The 20,761-nt window shown below is 34.6% G+C and overlaps 2 protein-coding genes across 3 annotated transcripts; both read right to left on the bottom strand.

The window, feature by feature from the left end:
* Positions 1-11,447: 11,447 nt before the first annotated feature.
* Positions 11,448-12,357, bottom strand: LOC108459985 (uncharacterized). 2 transcript variants are annotated; one of them, XM_053026984.1, is made up of 2 exons: positions 11,887-12,357; positions 11,448-11,771 (listed from the first exon to the last, which is right to left on the bottom strand). In XM_053026984.1, exons 1-2 carry the CDS (start codon positions 12,263-12,265, stop codon positions 11,746-11,748), a joined length of 405 nt encoding a protein of 134 aa, XP_052882944.1. In that variant the 5' UTR covers positions 12,266-12,357; the 3' UTR covers positions 11,448-11,745. The 2 variants fall into 2 exon arrangements, with proteins under 2 accessions (XP_052882944.1, XP_017614863.1); XM_017759374.2 differs by having other exon boundaries at positions 11,448-11,717.
* A 1,598-nt stretch (positions 12,358-13,955) lies between these two features.
* Positions 13,956-15,968, bottom strand: LOC108457697 (40S ribosomal protein S9-2). Its single transcript, XM_017756777.2, has 3 exons — positions 15,827-15,968; positions 14,899-15,280; positions 13,956-14,313 (listed from the first exon to the last, which is right to left on the bottom strand). The coding sequence occupies exons 1-3, from the start codon at positions 15,852-15,854 to the stop codon at positions 14,130-14,132; spliced, it is 594 nt and encodes a 197-aa protein (XP_017612266.1). The 5' UTR covers positions 15,855-15,968; the 3' UTR covers positions 13,956-14,129.
* Between the last annotated feature and the right edge of the window lie 4,793 nt (positions 15,969-20,761).

Below are 20,761 nucleotides of genomic sequence, written 5' to 3'. Positions count from 1 at the left end.
ATCGGCTATGGAGCAGATCGAAGATGGCGAATCATATCTCCATGTATCGGCTATGGAGCAGATTTTAGCCATCAGCTTTCTCTCTCTGAGGTAGCAAGAGAGCAGGTTGAAGGTACAAGTCTTATCTTCTTGAGGTAGCAAGAAAGCAGACTGAAATTACAGATCTTATCTCTATGTATCGACTATGGAGTAGATCAAAGATGGTGAATCTTATCTCCATGTATCGGTTATGGAGCAGATCGAAAATGGCGAATCATATCTGAATGTATCGGCTCTGGAGCAGATTTTAGCCATCAGCCTTATCTCTCTGAGGTATCAAGAGAGCAGGTTGAAGGTACAAGTCTTATCTTCCTGAGGTAGCAAGGAAGCAGACTGAAATTGCAGATCTTATCTCCCTGTATCGGCTATGTAGTAGATCGAAGATGGCGAATCTTATCTCCAAGTATCGGCTATGGAGCAGATCGAAGATAGCGAGTCTTATCTCTATGTATCGGCTATGGAGCAGATTTTAGCCACCGGCCTTGTCTCCTTGAAGTTGCAGTGGAGAAGGTTGAAGTCACAAACCTTATCTTCCTGAAGTTGCTATAAATCTACTTAAAGAAAAGGAGCACCAAAGAGGTCAAAGACTCAGCAAGACCAGGCAATATTGGCCCTTTTAAAATCTTTGCTCTATTCCCGTTACACGACAATGAGCAAAGAGAGGCAGCTGTAGGGCCCAAATTTTGCCCGGCCCAAGATACAGACCCAAATCACTAAAATTAAAAAGCTCTATTACAAGCCCAACAACCCAAACTCCGGTTTCAGAAAGGGGAAACCCTAGCCAAAGTAGTTAGCGCCACAGGAGACCTCCACCTCCACGCCACGCCCGCACTTCGCGCCTTCACGTTCGCTCTATGTAGCTGCTTCACTCACGTCTCCATACCTGCGAAAGAATGGGAAGCAGTAACAGAAAGTGCAAGTTGTTTTTGTTTTTTCTTTTCGGCTATAAAAGCCGAAACAAAATCATTGTAATCGGGGGGGTTACAAATCGAATACAGAATACACGTAAAAATCGATAGCAACCATATTTGTTAAAGGTGATTTTCACTTGGTTTTCCTTCATTATTCTTTCGATTTCTCTATTTTCATCTTGTTAGACGAAATTAAGAAGGGAAAGAAAGGAACGTTTACCTGGCCTTCATGTTCGAGGTCGAAATCCTCTTCTGATTGGCGAGATCGGCCATTGTTTGCCCACTGTCGGCCACCGTGTGGTGGTGGTTTGGTGGCTGCATATTTTTGGGTTGAAACCCTAGCAAAAAGGGTTAAAAATTTTGGGTTTTCTAAAAGGGTGCTTTAATATTTAAAAAAAGAAACCAAAATAAAGGCTTCATTTATTTTATTTTATTTTTTTAAAATTTTAAAACAACGTTTTGGGGAGGGAAGAAACAGAACACATTTTGACTTGGTTAACGCGCATATTTTCTTTGAATGGTTAATTTGCGCTTTTGGTCCATCCCTTTTTTGTGCTGACTTGTAATTAAAACTTGTTTATATTTTCCTTTTTTTTTAAATTATCCCTGGAAATGTGCGTATGTTCATTTCAGTCCGCGTTGAAATAATTTGTTTTGGGGTTTGGTTTATTTTCAATTTTAGCCCCCAAACGTTTGTATGCATTTTATTCTGGTCCAAAATTTTGTTCTAATGGTTCGTTTTGTTTATAGATTACCCTTTTGATTTTGTTTTTCTTTTGAACTAAGTTTTAAATTTTTTTTAAAAGAAATAAACATGTTTTTCTTGTTGATTTCACACTGTTGTTGTTTTTTTACTTTTCATGTACATATTTATTTATTTTAAACACTTTCATGAATTATTTTACATCTATATATATATTATTTATATTAAGCTTTTTCCATTGCATATATTTTTTACTCAAATGACATGTATATATTATTCATTTTGAAATTTCATTTATGCATTATTATATTATCTATTTTGTTTTTATTTTGATGCATTTCAAACTTTCATGTAAATTATTTACTTTATGATATTTATTTTAAAAATTCATTTGTATATTATTAAATAATATATTATCTATTTATATTTTTCTTCTTTTTAAAATTCGGTATCAATGACTTGTTTTAAAATCTTTGTGTTGTTTGTATACTAATGTTTTTTAAAATTTTTCTCTCTTCTCGATTATCCATTTTATTTTATTTTAAAAAGCTTGATATTACTCTAGTGTAATTTGCTTGAAATCTCCTCTAAATTAGCTTCTAATTCATTAGCTTTCGGTTTTAAATGTTTGAATTTATATAACATATGATATATTACCATTGCATGTACTCTAATTCATTCCTTTATGTTTCCCCATGATTTATTTATGTAATGATATTGCCCCGAATTTTTATTTCATGCTCAATATTAAGCTTGATGCTCGTAATTGCGTTATGTTTTTAAGTTCCAACTTTTCACCCAACATTATTCTTTTTTTTACCCTAAAGTAAACCAAACGAATATATTTTGAGCCGGTTTAATAATTGCATATTTGGAAACTCTTTAAAACAAAGGCAATGTTTGGCGTTTGAAAATTTGGAAAATCGTGCCCTAACGTGCTGGGCTTCTATTTTTTGTTTGCCCAAAATAGTCAAATATTCCTTTAAAATTTTATTCATGTTTTTTAAATTTTAAAATAAGGCAATGTTCTATGTTTAGAAATTCGAGAAATCGAGCCCTAACGTGCTGGGTTTCGTTTTTTCGTTGGACCAAATAATTGAATACCCTTTTCATTGCGTTTTGGAAATCATGAAGTGATCTCAGTCTTTAGAGGTGTAGCGCCCCGTGCCCAAGACCGTTTCCGGAGTCGAACACGAGGTGTTAACGGACTTAATTCATTACTTAAACAGCTCATACAATTCATTTTAAATTTTTCAGACAAGCTGGCTAACTGCATCATAGTCGCTTTAAAAATCATATCTCGAGTTCCGAAACTCAAAATCCAATTCCGTAAAATTTTCATGAAACTAGACTCATATATATATCTACTAATTTTTTTCTAGAATTTTTGGTTGGGCCAATTAGTACAGTTTATTAGTTAAAGTCTCCCCTGTTTCAGGGTTCAACTACTCTGACCTTTGTGTATTACGAATCAGATATCTCCCTGTACAGAGCTTCAATGACTATTTTGTTTGTCTCTAATAAAACTAGACTCAATAAGGAATCTGTAAATATAAAGCATGACTTCTAATTATCTTTGTAAAATTTATGGTGAATTTCCAAATTCAGAACAGGGGATCCAGAAATTGCTCTGGCCCTGTTTCACAAAAATTTAAACATCTCATAAAATATAGCTCATATACCTGTTTCGCTTCTTCCATATGAAAATAGACTCATCAAGCTTCGATTCCATAACTTATTCATTATTTAATTCCATTTCTACTATTTTTAGTGATTTTTCAAATTCACATCACTACTGCTATCTGAATCTATTTTATGGTAAATTTTACCTATTTCATGGTTTCCATGGAGTAGATAGCAATTTGACATACATAACACCAAATATGATCATGATTAGCCATTCCAATGGCTAGTCATTACCAAGCATTTCCATACCACTCAATAACCATATCATAAGACCATATATACAAAATGATTATAATGCTAAACATGCCATACTCAAAATATACAAGCCATTATGCCAAGATGGTATACGGATAGTGTGAGCGAGCCTCCGACCGTTCCCGATTTTCGAGCTGGCTTGTCAAAACTACAAGGAATGAAAAGGAGGGAGTAAGCATAAATGCTTAATAAGTTCACATGCAAATAGCAAGTAACATTACCATATAAGCAAACATAAAACATCATTTGCATAATCATCACCAAGACATTCATATCACATTTTCATTTATCATCTTACCATATTGTTGTTATATCGATTTTTCAACCCGAGGGTTAAGTACATACCTGTTCAAAGTACCCATTTCACAACACTTACCAATACGTCCCTTTCATCTTGAGTATTCCTCCATTTCAGTAGAACTTTACCCGTTGAACACAATAATTCGGATACGTGGAAAGTTTGCACATAAGTGCCACATATGTAGCCAAGCTACCATGTAACCGGCCCATAAGTGAACTCGGACTCAACTCAATGAGCTTGGGCGTTCGCATCCATAAGTGAACTCGGACTCAACTCAACGAGCTCGGATGCCTAGTTACATCTCTCGAACTCAGACTCAACTCAACGAGTTCGGACGCTCGCATCCATAAGTGAACTTGGACTCAACTCAACGAGTTCGGATGCCCAAATATCCCAGTGACATGTCACTTGTATCCTAATCCATTCCTAAGGTTCAACAGGACATTTTTTCTAATAATATGTCTCAACCATCTTCTATGGAATGTCGATACCGATACTCGGTAGTATTTCACATTTTCCAAGTATATCACATAATTTGACATATTATCAAACAATTGTCACAATTATGATATTTCATAATAATTATCATATCATTTAAATAACATTAAAACATTTAAAACAATAACTATGTTACCAACATTTACATATGAACTTACCTCGTATGCGAAAATTGGCTACTTTTACCATTTCGTCCACAACTTGGAATTTTCCCCATTTTAGCCCAATTTCAGTTTTCCTTGCTCTATCATTTAAAATATAGTCTAATTAGGACTCACATTATTCAAATTGACCCAAAATCATATTTTAGAAAAATCACAATTTTGCCCCTAAACTTTTGCATATTTACACTTTTGCCTCAAAGCTCGTAAATTAAACTTCAGCCTATTTTCTTATGTTTTATGACATGCTGATCATTTTTCCCTTCTATGGAAACATCAAATTCTCACTCTAACATGTACTTATGACTATTAGGTATTTTTACCGATTAAGCCATTTTGCTCGTTTTCACTTAAAACCGAGTAGCACAAGTTGTCTAACATAATTTAAAACCTCATATTCTATCATAAAACACCAAAATACACAAATTTCACCTATGGGTATTTTTCCAAATATAAACCCTAGGTTAAATTATTGCTAGCATAAGCTAAATCGAGCTACGGGACTCCAAAACGTAAAAATCATTAAAAACGAGGCTAGAACGGACTTACAATCGAGCTTGAAAGCTTGAAAAACCCTAACCATGGTTTCTCCTTGCTATATTCGGCCATGGGGTTGAAGATGAGCAAAATTGGCTTTTAATTTTGTATTTTAATTCATTTTACCCCTAAATGACCAAAATGCCCTTACTACTAAACTTTCCAAAAATTCCATCCATGTCCAATTTTTGTCCATAGACTTAGAAATTGGTAAAATTTCTATTTAAGACCTCCTAATTAATATTTCAAAACAATTGCATACTAGAAACTTCTAGAATACAAGTTTTTCAAATTATTCGATTTAGTCCCTAATTTTAATTTAAGCACTTTATGCATAAAATTTCTTCACGAAATTTTCACACAATCATGCAATCATATCATAGACCTTAAAATAATCATAAAATAATTATTTCTATCTGGGATTTTGTGGTCACGAAACCACTATTCCGACTAGGCCCAAAATCAGGATATTACAAGAGGCTTAAAATATCGTGTCCTAACGTGCTGGATGTGGTACTTTATTTCTTTGAAACGAGTGAATCTTAAAATCCAATTCGAGTTGATCACACATTCTTAAAGGAATCATATTTTGGCAAAATTTTCTTTAAGTTTTCAACAATAGGACATTAAATAACCAATTGGTCCAAGTTTGGGCATTATAAAGGTGCTAACCCTTCCTTGTGCGTAACCGACTCCCAAACCCTTCTCTCAATTTTCGTAGACTTAAAATTATTGTTTTAATAAATCAAATGTTTTATTAAAATAGTCAATCTCAAGGTGATCCGATTACACCTCAAAAAGATCGGTGGCGACTCCATACCTCGTTTAAAAGTCGATCCCCGTTTTTCAAAATAAAAAATGGTTTCGACAGCTTGACGACTCCACTGGAGAACAATAAGAGAGTCAAACCGTAAAATTGATTATTTTCTGTCCTTTTGTCAAAAATTTAAAATTTGTTTTTGACATACGATCCTTTTACTACATTTATTTTGGCTCAAGTCCCATAGAATACTCTTGTATTGCATATTGCATGACCGTTGTGGTCACACCATTTAAGTGGGAGTGAGAAGCTATGTCTTCGTGAGGTTTTCACCTCCGCGTGGGCTAGTGGACTGCTTTCGGGATACATCTGTACCTATGTTTCGTGAGGTTTTCACCTCCCCATGGCCATAGGGAAATATATTCCCCTGAACTGAACTCGATCCACATGAGCCTATAATGGGTGAGGATCGAGGAATCTGCTGGTTTAGGTAACCTGTCTTTAGAACTAAACCGTATATAGTGAGCCTTAAGTGCCCACCCTAAGTAGAGCCACTCCAAACCCTAGTGGTTACCCAAATAGGTGCTCTATTTGCTATTTATTTCTTCTGTACTAACATATTTTGTTTGTTTTGATTATGACTGCATTACATTACATCAACATAGAAATGAGATGTTGATTCATATTTGATTGCTAAATAGAACAGTTTGTCATAAGAAAACGAATTTATTGATAAAGTGGATTATAATACGGTTGTCTGAATATGGTCGAAGTAAACACAACCGAAGAAGGCTGATAGTTCGCGGAGGAAAACAAGACTTTACCTGAAGATTCAAGTTGATAAAGATTATTTGAGAGTAGTCACGTCCTGACTTTCTTAAAGGAGCTAAAAGCATTGTGAGAATAAGTAAGTAATAAGTCGCAGTCCAGATTAAGCAAAAGGAGCTAGTGGAGGCATCTATTAGAAGTTTGCATGGTTTGACTTTAACAGAAAAAGGGATTGCCTGGAATATGAGGGCAAAGCCGTATATGTAATCCGTTTTATGTAAAGGAATTTGCTTTCTAGAAAAGTTGTTCTAATAGAATTGAGTTCAGAATCAACGTCTTACTTTCTTTTGCATTTATTCCATGCATTTGCATTGCATTGCATCATGTGCATTAAACTTCACAAGAGAACCCTAATTAATTAGAAATCATATTGTAGTTACCCTGGAACATTATTACTACACATGGAGAAAAGCCAAAGTTATGAATCAAAGGTTGGAAAAACTAGAGCAAATGCAGAAAGAAATACAGGATCGGCTACAAGAATAGATGTAAGAGCAACTGACCAAGATTCAGCAGGATATGAAGGATCAGATGCTGAAATTGCAAAAGAACATGATGAATCAGTTAACCTAGTTACTGCTTGGAGGGCCAGGAAAAGGAAAGAGCCCTATGATCAATCTCAGGGATGACAGTGAGGATCCTGTCTATCCACTGGGTTTCGCCCCAACAAATACCCCTGCACAACCCAATGCATAACCACATCGGGTGTCCGTCAACATTGGTCCTCAGCATCAAGCTGGCGTTTCAACATTAACACACTTCCCGACAAGCTCAGGCTCCGGAGACAATTCGGTGAAACCCGGTGTCCCTGATCTGGATGACATGGCAGATGTAGAACGGATAAAAAGAGAACTCCCAAAGCAGCTAGAAGATCGGTACAAATAGTTAGAAAAGAACTTCAAAGTGCTGGAAAGCGCTGATTATCAGTGTGGAATGAATGCTAAGGAGTTAAGCCTTGTTCCGGATCTAGTGCTGCCTCCGAAGTTCAAAATGCCGGAGTTTGAAAAATACAACGGAACTAGCTACCTGAAGCTTACATCATGATGTTTTGTCGAAGGATGACTGGTCATGTTAATAATGATCAGTTGTTAATTCACAGTTTTTAGGACAGTTTGATTGGGGCTGCAGCCAAATGGTACAACCAGCTGAATCGCACCCAAGTCAAATCATGGAGGGATTTAACATAGGCTTTCATGAAGCAGTATGGCCATGTGACGGACATAGCGCCTGATAGGATCACGTTATAGAATCTGGAGAAAAAGTCGAGTGAAAGTTTCAGGCAATATGCTCAGAGGTGGAGGGAAGTTGCTACACAGGTCCAACCGCCACTTCTGGAAAAAGAAACAACCATGCTCTTCATTAATACCTTGAAAGCCCCCTTTATTAATCACATGCTGGGCAGCGCAACTAGGAGTTTCGCGGACATAGTAATGTCCGGTGAAATGATAGAGAACGCGATAAGATGCGAAAATATAGAGGCTGGGGAAAACACCAGAAAGTCAGCCCCCAAAAAAAGAGAAAATGACGTCAGCAATGTGAGCATATGTTATGTAAAATCAATTACGGTCAATCAACTGAGAACGATAGCCACGGGCCAGCAAGTTTCGCCAAGACAAGAGCCCAATACAAGGCAAAACACAGAAAAGCTCCAGTTTACTCCCATTCCAGTAATGTACCGGGAGCTGTACAAAAGTCTATTTCATGCGTACGTTGTGGCCCTTGTCTACTTAAAATCGTTGCAACCCTCATATCCCAAGTGGTACGACGCGAACACTCAATGTGAATATCACGCGAGAATAGTGGGGCACTCAATAGAAAACTGCCTTTCTTTTAAAAGGCTAGTTGAAAGGCTTATCAACATGGGTGTTGTGAAGTTCGACGATGCACCTGGTGTAGGAAATTCGTTACCCAATCATACTGACAATGGGGTGAACGTGATAGATGAAGATATGATGAAAAATTTGAGCATCAACGCCATATCTGAAGAGGGGATGATGAAAGGAAACTTATCAGGTATTCACCCTTATGAGCTTTAAAGTGTTCTGAGCAACTGGACTGCGGAAGTAATTCCGGTAGTTTTTAGAGCTAATACAGAGTAATGTTCAAAACACACTTGTTGTTTTAAGCCTAGAAGCAACAAAAATATTTTTTGAAATAGGCTCATGTTCAAACATCTTTATTTTCAATAAAAAATGCACTTTCGTGTCTCATTCTGAGCAAATATTCTTTTATTCTCTCATGTCATTCATAATCATGTCATACAAATAATCATCATTAGAATCATTTATTCTTTGGAAATATGCCTTTGTACCTACAATAGGTCCCCAGATATCAACGACAGGAGCAACGCTGTAACTGACTCCCTTTTGGGGTGAGATATGTGTTTAAGTAGATCTCAAGACTTTGAAGATGACAGAGATTGTAGCTTATCTCCTGATTTTGTTCTGAATGGTAGAATAAGATAAGAAATAGATCTTACTTTATGAAGAGTCAATGGACATTGTGAGCAGGAGGCAAAGATCGGAGCCGAGTCACCGTAAAGACAAAGTAAATCGTCATTGAGTTATTCTAAGAATTCAAAGATGTTTTCGTATAATCATATCAAGATATACCTGGAGATGCAAAAAATGTCTATACGGGTGTCAGAAGGACATATGTTAATGGTTTCATGGTAGCCACACTAATCATGAGGTTTGGGTACTATTGAGACAGGATTCATGTACCTCATTCATTTTTTAACAGACTTTCTTTATGTAGGGCATGAATGTTATCAGGCCATTCTCGTCTAATATACATCGATTTATCTTGGTAGTCGTTGATGACTTCATAAAAAGGGTAAGGGTCACTTCATATGCCAATATTACAAGGTCGGTAGTCATCAAATTTCAAAAAAAAAGTGTCGACAAGTAATGTCAGAAAAGATCATGTCTAATACAACTGCGCAATATCAAAACTTTGTAGTTTGCTCAAAGTTCGGAAGTCATATCCTAATACAGCAAAGGCAGCCAAAAAGAAAGAAACAAAAAAGGGAAAGAAAAAAACAAAAACAACAAAAAGAGATTGTGGAAGGTGACCGAGACTTGTAAGGATTGGCATAAAGAAGTCACCATTTATCCTCTATGCTTATTGAATGTTAACCAGGATCTTTGCTGGGGCAACACATGGCTCATTGGTTTTTGGGATAAAAATGGTTTTGAAAACAAGATTCCTTTTCTCCGAATCTTGTCAGAATTAAAATGAGATGAGGCAGAATGAATCCAATCCCGATATGTTCAGTCAAATTTAAAGGATGTCCGTCATAGTTAGACGATGTAGGCTTATGACAAAGAGGTTTATCCTAGAGAATTCCACAAGGAGAACTTGATATTGTAAAAGATCCTTCCTATATAGAAGGATTTCAAAGGAAGAAATATGTCAAATTGAGAGGGACCTTATGTAGTAAAGAAGGCCTGTTCTGGAGGAGCATTGATATTGACCGAAATGAATGGCAAGGACCTGCCCAACCCGATGAATTCAGATTCAGTCACAGTTAATAGTTTAAAAAAAACACAAAAAATAAAAAGAAAAGAAAAATGAGAGGCCAAGGCGAAAACCCGCAAAAGGCGCCTTGAAACCAAAGGGCGCCTTGAATTCGATCCCCATTTTTCAAAATAAAAAATGGTTTCGACACATATGTTGTAGAGTATAGGGATCCCCATATTGTTTATTGCCTTGTGCGTCTAGGAGTATTGTTATTGTTGCGCTTTACGTATTGGTGTTCAGTTAATTATTAATTAAGTCACGTGTAACTCATATTGAAATATTGTTGTTGTTATAAGATACTCATGTGTTTGAACATATTTATATTATTTTAAATTATGAATTTTATTTATATTGATACGTTATGAAAATTGAAAAATTACAAATTGCTATTAAAATATTTTATGTAATTATAGGAATTGAGAAATCATTCAACCGTCATTTTCATGGACTTGAAGTGTTTAAAATATGTTTTAAAAGAATTTTAATATTTGGTAAAGCTTACCTTACTGGAAGTATTTAAAATTTGTTTTTAAATTAAGTTAAAATTTGGACATCACCATTAAACTGCGAATAACTTAACATTCGGGTTTTTACTTTTGTGCACAATAACAATATTATCAAAAAGAAATTTAATTTCGTACGCAAGTTATAAATAATTAATGAGTTCGTAATGGAGTAATATCGTCAAAAAAATCTCCAGAAATTTTTATTCCATAAAAACAATTTTCACTTAATTTAACTTTGACATATAATTAGTTCCATCAGATTATTTTGTCATTTTATCATTTTAAATCGATTAATTGTTAGGTTATTTTAAAATTATTTTATTTTTATAAACATGATTTTTATTTTTATTTTTATAAGGATGATTTTATTAAATTGTTTATTAATTATTTTTATGTTTAAATTTTATATTTTAATGTGTGTAATTGAAAATTTGATTAAGTGGATTGCTTCCACCATTAGTGTGATGTGCCGCATCTTGTCGGAGCATTGGGCTGGGTTTGGGTTTACATAACCAATTTAAATTTTGGATATTAGTTAGATAATAAATCATTTCAAATTTCAAATAAATTGACGCATATAAATATAATTAAAATATATAACTATTCTAAAATAATTTTTAAAAATATTCATACTATCTGTACTCAACTAATATGAGATGAGTAATTTTGAATAAAAGTTTATCCCGATTTTTCAAAATTGTAACTTATTTTGGATAATTAAGGAGGAGAAAAATAGTGAATTTTTATTTACAAGAAAAAAAAGAAAGAAAATATTACTTACTACGTTGAGCTGTAGAATGATTCCATTGTACATTTGATAACTGTTTTGTACATCATGATCTACAGATGAAAAACAGGATTTCTCCTTCTAATTAAAACCCTAACTAATTAAGATTTCATAATTAAACGCTACTCCATTAAATTCATCTTCAAGCTTTCCCATACTAATTAAGCTAAACACTGCAAGTCTCCCTCAATGCAAGGTTCGCTAATCCTTCTCTAAAAACTCCCTGCCGTAATTTCAAATTAATACAATTATTAACAAAAATCATTCTCGCGAGGATCTGATTATTAGAATTCAAAAAGAACGAACGTTTCTTAGCATCCAAACAGGTTGAGGAGAAAACAACGAAGAGAAAAAATAAAGTTTTTAAGAAAAAAGAAAAATAGAAAACAAACCTTGATTGATTTCGGTAGGTTCAGTGTAAGACCTTTTAACGTTGTTCTTGCCGCTGAGAGGCGAACAAGGCAAGATCGGTCTCGAAACAAGAACCACGTTGACACGTCGTCGTCGTCGTCGTCGTCTTTCATCAAAGCCTCCACCGCCAACACCTCCTCCATATACGGCGTCGTTCTTATTATTCTCGTCATCGCCGCCGAAGAAATCTTCGCCGAGATGCGACTCTTCCTCTCTTATCCTTAAAACCTGATTATGAACTTTCTCCACTTTCTTCTTCATCTGCACCACCACAGACCTCGGCGACTCTGATTCCGCCTCCTCCGTCGACGAATCACCACTCTCCACCTCCATAATCGGAACCTCCGTCTTCGCCTCCATCAAGTCGGTATCTCTTATTATTATTATTATTATTTTTTTTTTGGTTCTTCTTTCCTTTAACGTGGGATTTTTTAGGGTGGCGGGGGAATTTATAGGAGGGAAAGAAGAGATTAAAACGGTGAGTTTTTTTGTGGGGTTCTGCAATTTCCTGTGGAATGACACTTGGCAGTAGAGTGAGACAAGAGGCAACTATCACTTGGTGTACGAAAAGACATGTGATGAAAAGGACTAGTCAAAAGGGTCCTGAAACGGTGCCGTTTTATTAGGCTTGGAGTTTCATAGGGTATTGAATTCGCCACGTGGCTTACTATTGCCACGTTATAAGAGTTTCATCTCGAGATTTTTTTTCCCTTTAAGGTAAATAAATATTTTTTAAGTTTTAATGGAATGTTTTAAAATATTGAGGTGGAGGGAAATAAGTGGAGGATTAGTCTATTTCAAAAAATCGTATTTTGCATGCATGATTGAGCATTAAAGACTGAAATTATTTGATTGGAGTAAACGTGGCAAGGTATGTATGCGTGTGGGAGAAGTTCATGATTGTACATGTGGCACCAAATTACCATATACTTTTTATTATTTTTCATGTGGATATTGAGCTAATTTTATGGTTTTTGTTGAATGTTCACCATTGCTTTGCTTTCAAAGATGTTAAAAGACGTAACAAATAAAAAAATCATAAAATATTAAATTCTCAACATTTTAATTTTACCTATTGAGTTAAGGCCTTGTTGATAATAAGAAAAATGTTAAACTATTAAATTCTAAACAGCAATTAAATATAAATTGGAAGAGGAAATTTTATTAATATTAAATCATTACAAATAAATAAAATGAGTTACAAAGATCTCAATACACTGGACATAAAAGAGTAAAGAAACGATACAAATGCTTAGATTGAAAGTCAAGTTATACCAAGGAACAAATTTGACTCAAGAAAGAAATACTAACATCACAATTACGAATTATATCACAGGGCATCACAATCAGATCCAATCTCACAAACTTAGTATTTGATCCAGCACTGACAATCTTGTCATTGAAAAATCAACAAAACCTCAAATCCTTTGAATTAGGCATAGACCAAAACAAGTTGGGTTGAACCAAAAAACCAAATCACCGTGGATTCAAAAAACCAAAATGATCAAATCTCATTGACTCCTAAAATATCTCCCTAATGGGAGAAGCCAACGGCCAAACCCTACACCTAATTTAAAATTTAATAGACTAGAGGTTGAAGAGATATCCGAAATGGAGAAATGGAAAAATGGAAAGATGAAACAATGAAGCAAATGAGAAAGGAGTGATCAACAATGAGAAGAGCCGTCGGACTGCTGCCTGCCTATGGTCCCAACAATGAGAGGGGAAAAGGGAGATGGTAAAGACTTAAGGACGCAACAAAGAGAAGAAAGGAGAGAGATGCCTTTAAGCAGCAGCTGGAAAAGAACAGTTTTCGCTTTAATTTATTTTGGAAGAGACACAGGTGGAGAGGAAAGGGATTTGATGTTAGCTATGACATCTTATATTTATTATGTTAATTTTTTTTTTTTGTATTTATTAAATATATCTTCTGCCTGTTGATTATACAAAATACATATCTATTATCAATCAAAATGGTGGAGCTTGCTAGTACAGAGATCACAATAATAAACATGTTTTTTTTTTTTTAATCTTAAAACAGCACACTTAATTAACTTCAAATCCGACCAAAACAGCAATAGTAAATGCAAAACATATATCAAGATCCACTACAACAAAGTTCTGGAAACAAAACTCAAAACCATGTCTACCAATGGAGGATATTGTATGTTCCAAACAAAGGCTTTTAAAGGGTTCCTACTGGTGGTTGATAGTAGCCTAAGGTTTACTCTTCATCATCTTCATCACCATCTCCACCAGCAGCCTTCTTGGCAGCTGCTCTCTGGTTCTTTCTCTTCACTCTTCCGGGGCGGCCACCTCCAAACGGACTAGTAAGAGAGAAATCAATATGCTTTTGGGAGTCGACCCTCACCATGAAGGACGGGATGTTCACAACCTGTCTCCCGACCCTATCAATAAATACCGAACATCAGGATACAACATTCAGAAACATCTATAACATCAGGATACAACTTAATCAAACTCGAGTAAGCTTTGAACCTCAAATTCCAAGTTGACTCAAGCTTCTTAAAGCTAGAGCTCGACCTGGTTATACAACTAGGCTTAACAAATATGAAACGGCTCAACAAGAAATCATATACAGGAATATGCAAAGCACAAGGCAATAAATTGCAACAACTAGCAAATCAGCATATCAGAAATCAGTTAGGAATTTGGCAGATAACTAGTTGCAGCCTAACAAATAAATGTTTCAAGGGAAAGAATGTTTTCCAAGAGCGTCTCTAAACCAGAGCCTCATTCAAGCTGTTGAAGCAAACTCATACCGTTCAAACTAACATTTATCACTTAAGGGCACATTACAAAAGACGGCTGACAGATATATAAAATGAACATGAGGGAATAAAACAAATGAATTGTTGCAGGCAAACTACCAACTTTCACATTTAAATACAGTGACAACTGTATCTACAATGTCATTTGAGAAGCAAAATATGGGAACGCACTGTATAATAAGAAATATAGTAAGCTTCTACCTTATGTGTCGTTGCCTGATCAACACACGTGCATGGTGAATTGACTTGGCCATACCAGTCTTGAACACGAGCGTTTGCAAACGACGTTCAAGGAAGTTTTCAACAGTCAAAGCCAACACATAATCGAGCTTGTTCTGGCTCTCATCCAAAAGTCCATATCTGTTCATCCTACGAAGAAGGGCTTCACCTTCAAAAATACGACGAGGGTTCTTCTCATCAAGAGTGAGAAGGTCCCTAGCAGCATTACGGATGCGGCTCAAAGCATACTGAACCCTCCACAGCTCCCTCTTACATCGGAGCCCATACTCTCCTACAAGCCTCAACTCAGCATCCAATCGTTCCTTCTCATACGGACGTCGTGGCTTCTTAAAGGTCTTCCCATCTACAACCACACAACAATTTAATAATAGAAAAAAATAATCTCCTTTACTTAGGAAGTCAGGGACCAATAATCTAAAAAGTACTTCACAATTAGGATCCAAGAATACCATCAATTAGCCCGCATTTCTCAAGATTCAAACCCCAGATTTGAAAGTTGGTATCTTTCTAACAGCTAAATCAATTATACTATAATCTTCTCTTTATTTACCAAAATGTGTTCAAAATAAGTATATCAACATCTAACAAATAGATCAAAGCGGCTAATAATTACTAAATTTATAGCATAATCCAAGCTTTAAATCATTCCTAACATTCTAAGCTAGATTAAACAAAATAAACCCAGCTACATTATTAACCAAAAATGAGAATAAAAGTATCATAACATCTAAATACATATACCCATTTATAACAACCAAATATAATTAAAATGGAAAAAAAACAAAACTTTAATACTACAATCTTAGTTGGAACTATAGATTGAGCTAAAAATTCTGCAAAAAAAAAAAAGGTAAAGCGAGGAAAAAAGAGGAGAATGGAGTTATCTTACAGTTGCGGTAGAAACTGACGTGAACCATGGTAGCGTCGGCTTCTCGTCACAGGCGAGAAAATAAAGATAGAAGGATGGAAGAAGCCGAGGTAAGGAAGGGAAAGGAGGCGAAGCGAGATCATTATATATTATGGAAACCCTAAACCCTAATGTTTCCATCCTCTTCCATTTTGGGGATTTAGTGGGCTGCTCCATTTGAATAAAGGTGGGCCGTTGGGTCTTTTAATTTTGGGCATATTGAAATTTAATAACCATAACTAAAATATGTGATTTTTTCATCGGTAGTCGATATAGAGGAACTTTAAAACTCGTGATTAATGTCTACTTTTTAATTGGTTTACTGAACACAAAGGGTTAGTCATTGGGCTTATTCCATTGGATACTTTAGACAACAAAAAAAAAGTTTCGTATAAATATATATAGTTTTTTTTATATTTATTTTGAAGCCTCATGTTTATACTATTCGAACAATTATGATTTGAATAATGTTGATATAAGTTAAAAGAAGAAGATTATATTGTAAAGGAAGTTGATTCACCTAATTTAAGATATATATTTTAACATTATGTGTTTGAATATTGAAGATGCTAATGCTTACCTTCTAGATTTATATATTTCCTTTGTTTTCTTCTCATGCTTTAATCTAAATTTCTTGTTTAAATCCTTTTTTACATATATAAAAAATAGTAAATTTTCCATGAGATAAAAAGTCACAAACTATTATTATGAATTTTATATAAGGAAATTAAAAAATTAAATTAAAAACTTTTGAGAGACAATACATAATTTATCATATTTTTATATTTAATCTATCTATATTTATTGTCAAAACTATTTTTAAGTTTTGAAAAACGTGGATCGACTTTAAAAATGTAAATGGAGTCACCACCAATATTTTCCAAGGTGAGATTGGGCCACCTTAAAATCAATCGTTTTAATAAAACATCTGGGCCTATTAAAACAATAATTCTTTTTGGTCTGCTAAGTTTGAGAACATGGGCTCGGGAGTCGGTTACGTACGAGGAAGGATTAGCAACCTCGTAACGCTCAAAAATTGGTACCTAGTTGATTAGTTGATGTCTTGAAGTTGAAATTTGAAAAGATTTTAGAGTACGATTCTTTTATTTGAAAGAAAATCGAAATTATTCGAATAAAATGTAAAGACCTACCCATTTCGAAGGAGAGAATGTCATACCCAGTAAGTTAGGGTCCAACATTTCAGACCTTCGGGACTAAGTTGGTCTTCGATTTTTAAAATTCTTGTATGAATGTTCGAGAGAAGGATATTCGGTCCTCCGGGACTCATGAAAAATTAGAACTCAGTAAGTTAGAGCTCAATCTCTCAGAACTCCCAAATACCGAAGGTTGACTTAGAGCTCAATCTCTCAGAACTCCCAAATACCGAAGGCTGCCTTGATTTTGGAAATCACTACCCTCAATATAACGCGATGCCACACCCAGTAAGTTAGGGTGCAACATCCCGAATTTCAAGAATAGGTTTTTATTTGAACCTCATACAATTAGATTTAAGAAGGGTACTCAATTATTTAGGTTCAACGAGGAAAATTGGTACTCAATAAGTTAGGGCACAATCCTCCCGAGGATCCCAGATATCGAATATTGCCTTTATTTTGAAAACAATCGAGGATAAATCTTTGAATAAAATGAATTTGGGGCGGTTGAAACTCAACACAAAAAAAATGATGGCATGCGATATGAAAATAGCAGTATAATAATAAACTTGACAGTGTATATATTAATACCTAAAATATAGTAAATATAAGGAAAATCAACAATAATTATAACAATAGTAATAAATATAATAACATAACAAACATAGCAATAAAGATATTAACGATACGAAAATGCATAATAGAAGTGAAAATAATATGTCGAATGATGATATATATATAGTGATAATAGTAAAGTTAAAATAACAATGCTAAATTAGTGAAAGTGAAAATAATAAATAATAATAATTTAGTATAAAAATATTCGATAAAAAACTATGGTATATAAAAATAATAAAAATAATATAGTAGGTCTATTAATAATTATATTAAAAACTTTAGCGAAAAATATATACATATAAAAATTATAAATAATAAAATTAAAATAATAGTAGTAAACGGTAAAAATAAAATAAAATATAATATGTATAATAAACTATATTTAAAAATTATTAACTTTTAATAAAATATATATAAAAAAATTAAAATAAACAATGCAGAAAAATGATTATTAGTAAAAACGAAAATAATATAACAAATAATGTAATAAATAAAATGACAATTTATACGTAAAATAATTAGTTTTACTTTAAATATATATATATACATATACTAAGCATACAACAAATATATAAATAAATAAATAATATAATAATGTGAAACATAACTCAAATTGATTAAATTAAATGAAAATAAATAAAATAATAATGAAAATGGTATAATAAGTATAAAAATAATATACAAAAAATAATATAATAAATAATAGGAAAATCGCTAAAATGATAGTAAAAATAAATAAATAAAATAGTAATAATAGATTAATAATAATAATACCAAAAAAATTTAATTTTGTGATAAAAGTGTTTGAAATAAAAAAAGGGCTTAATTGGAATCAAAACGGGAGTTTTGGGGTAAAACATAAATAAAAGGGGAAGGGAGGACCACATTAGAGCTCGCGTGAAACAAGGGGGCTTAAAAATGTAATTTACCCAAATTCCTGAACCCAGCATTTAATATGGACCAAATTAAAAGCTGCACAAAATTGCTGGGGGAAATTCAAAAACAAAAGTGAAGCAGATTTGGGCAGCAAGAAAATGCACGGGGATTTAGTGCGCAAATTGACCCTTTAAGGGCAAAACGCGTGGGCCCCTGCCATTAAAAGCTATTGAATGGCATTCTGCCATTTTTTAAAAACCCATTTTATTTCTTTATTTTTCTATTGTTTTTCAAAAAAAGAAGCAGAATGCTTCTTCTTCCTTGCTCCCTCTCCATTTTTTTCTAGGAATTCGACCTAGCTTATGCCACCCTAGAGGATCATCGGTGCCACGCACCTCCATCCCACCGCTGGTTCACGGATCAAGACCAGGTAAGCCCTCATTTCTTTCATTTTACTTAAAATCAGTCTATAAACAAAACAAAAAAAGAAGAAAAAAAATACGAATCAAAAGAAAGTTACAGGAAGAAGAATGAAAAATCACCTTTCAAACCTTAGACCAGATTTTTGATTTACTTCCGATTTTTCTCTATAATTTCTGCTAGTGTACTTATATCATGAGCCAAAAAAAAAAAAACCCCTTTTACAATGTTTAGAATGGCTTTTATAGCCTAGAAAAATAAATAAAATATTCTATTGGTTGCTATTTGTTTGCTTTCTGTTACAGGTGTTGTTGCAGATATCTCGGAAGCACGAGGCATGACAAAGAGGGACTGCTGGTAGCGCACGTCTCGGAGGTGCGGTGGATGTTGGAGGCACGTATGATGTGGGGATTGGGGTATTGAGGTGAATTTTGTTTTGGTTTTGGGCTGTTTTGGGTTATAGGATTGGGCTAGTGGTTAATGGGTTTGATTAGTAGGCTAGGCAAAGAAAATTGGTCCAACAGCTGCCCCTCTTTGCTCATTGTCGTGTAACAAGAATAGAACAAAGACTTAGAAGGGCCAATTTTGCCTGGCCCCATCATGTCTTGACTTCTTGATTGCCTCTTTTCTTCAAGTAGCCTCATTTTAACCCACTGCATCCTATTACTTCCAGATGTTTCATTGCTGCTTTGTAGATATACGATTTATTGAGACTTGATCCATTCCATTCCTGTTCAGTGGGGCGGGATCTGCTGAAATCTGATCTGCTCCGCTCCTGTTCAGCGAAGATAAGATCTACTGTAATTTGATCTGCTTCACTCCTGCTCAGTAAAGATGAGATCTGGTATGTTTAGCCTGTTTCACTCCTGCTCAGTGAAGATAAGGCTGGTGGCTGAAATCTGTTCCATTGCCGATACATGGAGATAAGACTCGCCAAAATTTGATCTGCTTCACTCCTGCTCAGTGAAGATAAGATCGGGTATGTTTAGCCTACTCCACTCCTGCTCAGTGAAGATAAGGTTGATGATTGGAATCTGCTCCATCGCTGGTACGTGGAGATAAGATTCTCCAAAATTCGATCTGCTTCACTCCTGCCCAGTGAAGATAAGATCTGGTATTTATCCTACTCCACTCCTGCCTAGTGAAGATAAGGCTAATGATATCTGTAATCCTGCTACATTGTCCACTGGGAATCCATCTGTAGAAGAGTGATATGCTTATGCTAGATGATTAGGATGCCATGATTAATATGAATCAAATGCTCCTAACTACATGTACTATGGATGTTAAATGCACAAAATGCAAAATGTCATGAGAATGATCCATTTTTAATTTTTGGGTTGTCATCGCTCGTTGCTTACTAAGGTAACATCCCTGACATATGCCTTCTTGTTCAACTCGGTAGAAGAGGACTTGGAGATGCGGTTAATTCCTTATTTCTCACACGTTTTTAGCCCTTTTAAGCTCGGTGAGTTCTAAATAATTGTCCTGTTTCAGGTTCTCGTATTGTTTAGAAACCTTTCAAAGTAATATGCAAAACCTTCTTTTGAAAGCATTATTAATTCATTAATCATTATTTCAATAAAAATACTCGAAAAAGATTATAATGATAGGTAGAACTGAAATTTATTCGAGTCAAAATTTGTGAAAGATGTATCAACAAAGGAAGCAGACATTGTTTGATATACAAAAACAAATGAAAAGGAACAGAATAGGTGCCCCAGATTTCACAGTTTAGGCTTTCATGTACGAGCTCCTCGAGGACCCTTTTAAACTTGGCACGCGCTCAAGGGATCTATAGCATTTTGTTGATGCCCCAAGATGTAGCTTATCTCCTCTTTGTCGATTC

Source organism: Gossypium arboreum, chromosome 4 (assembly GCF_025698485.1).
Source record: "Gossypium arboreum isolate Shixiya-1 chromosome 4, ASM2569848v2, whole genome shotgun sequence".
Taxonomy (NCBI): domain Eukaryota; kingdom Viridiplantae; phylum Streptophyta; class Magnoliopsida; order Malvales; family Malvaceae; genus Gossypium; species Gossypium arboreum.
Note: the sequence above shows the minus strand (reverse complement) of the source record. Positions and strands in the feature narration are given on the sequence as shown.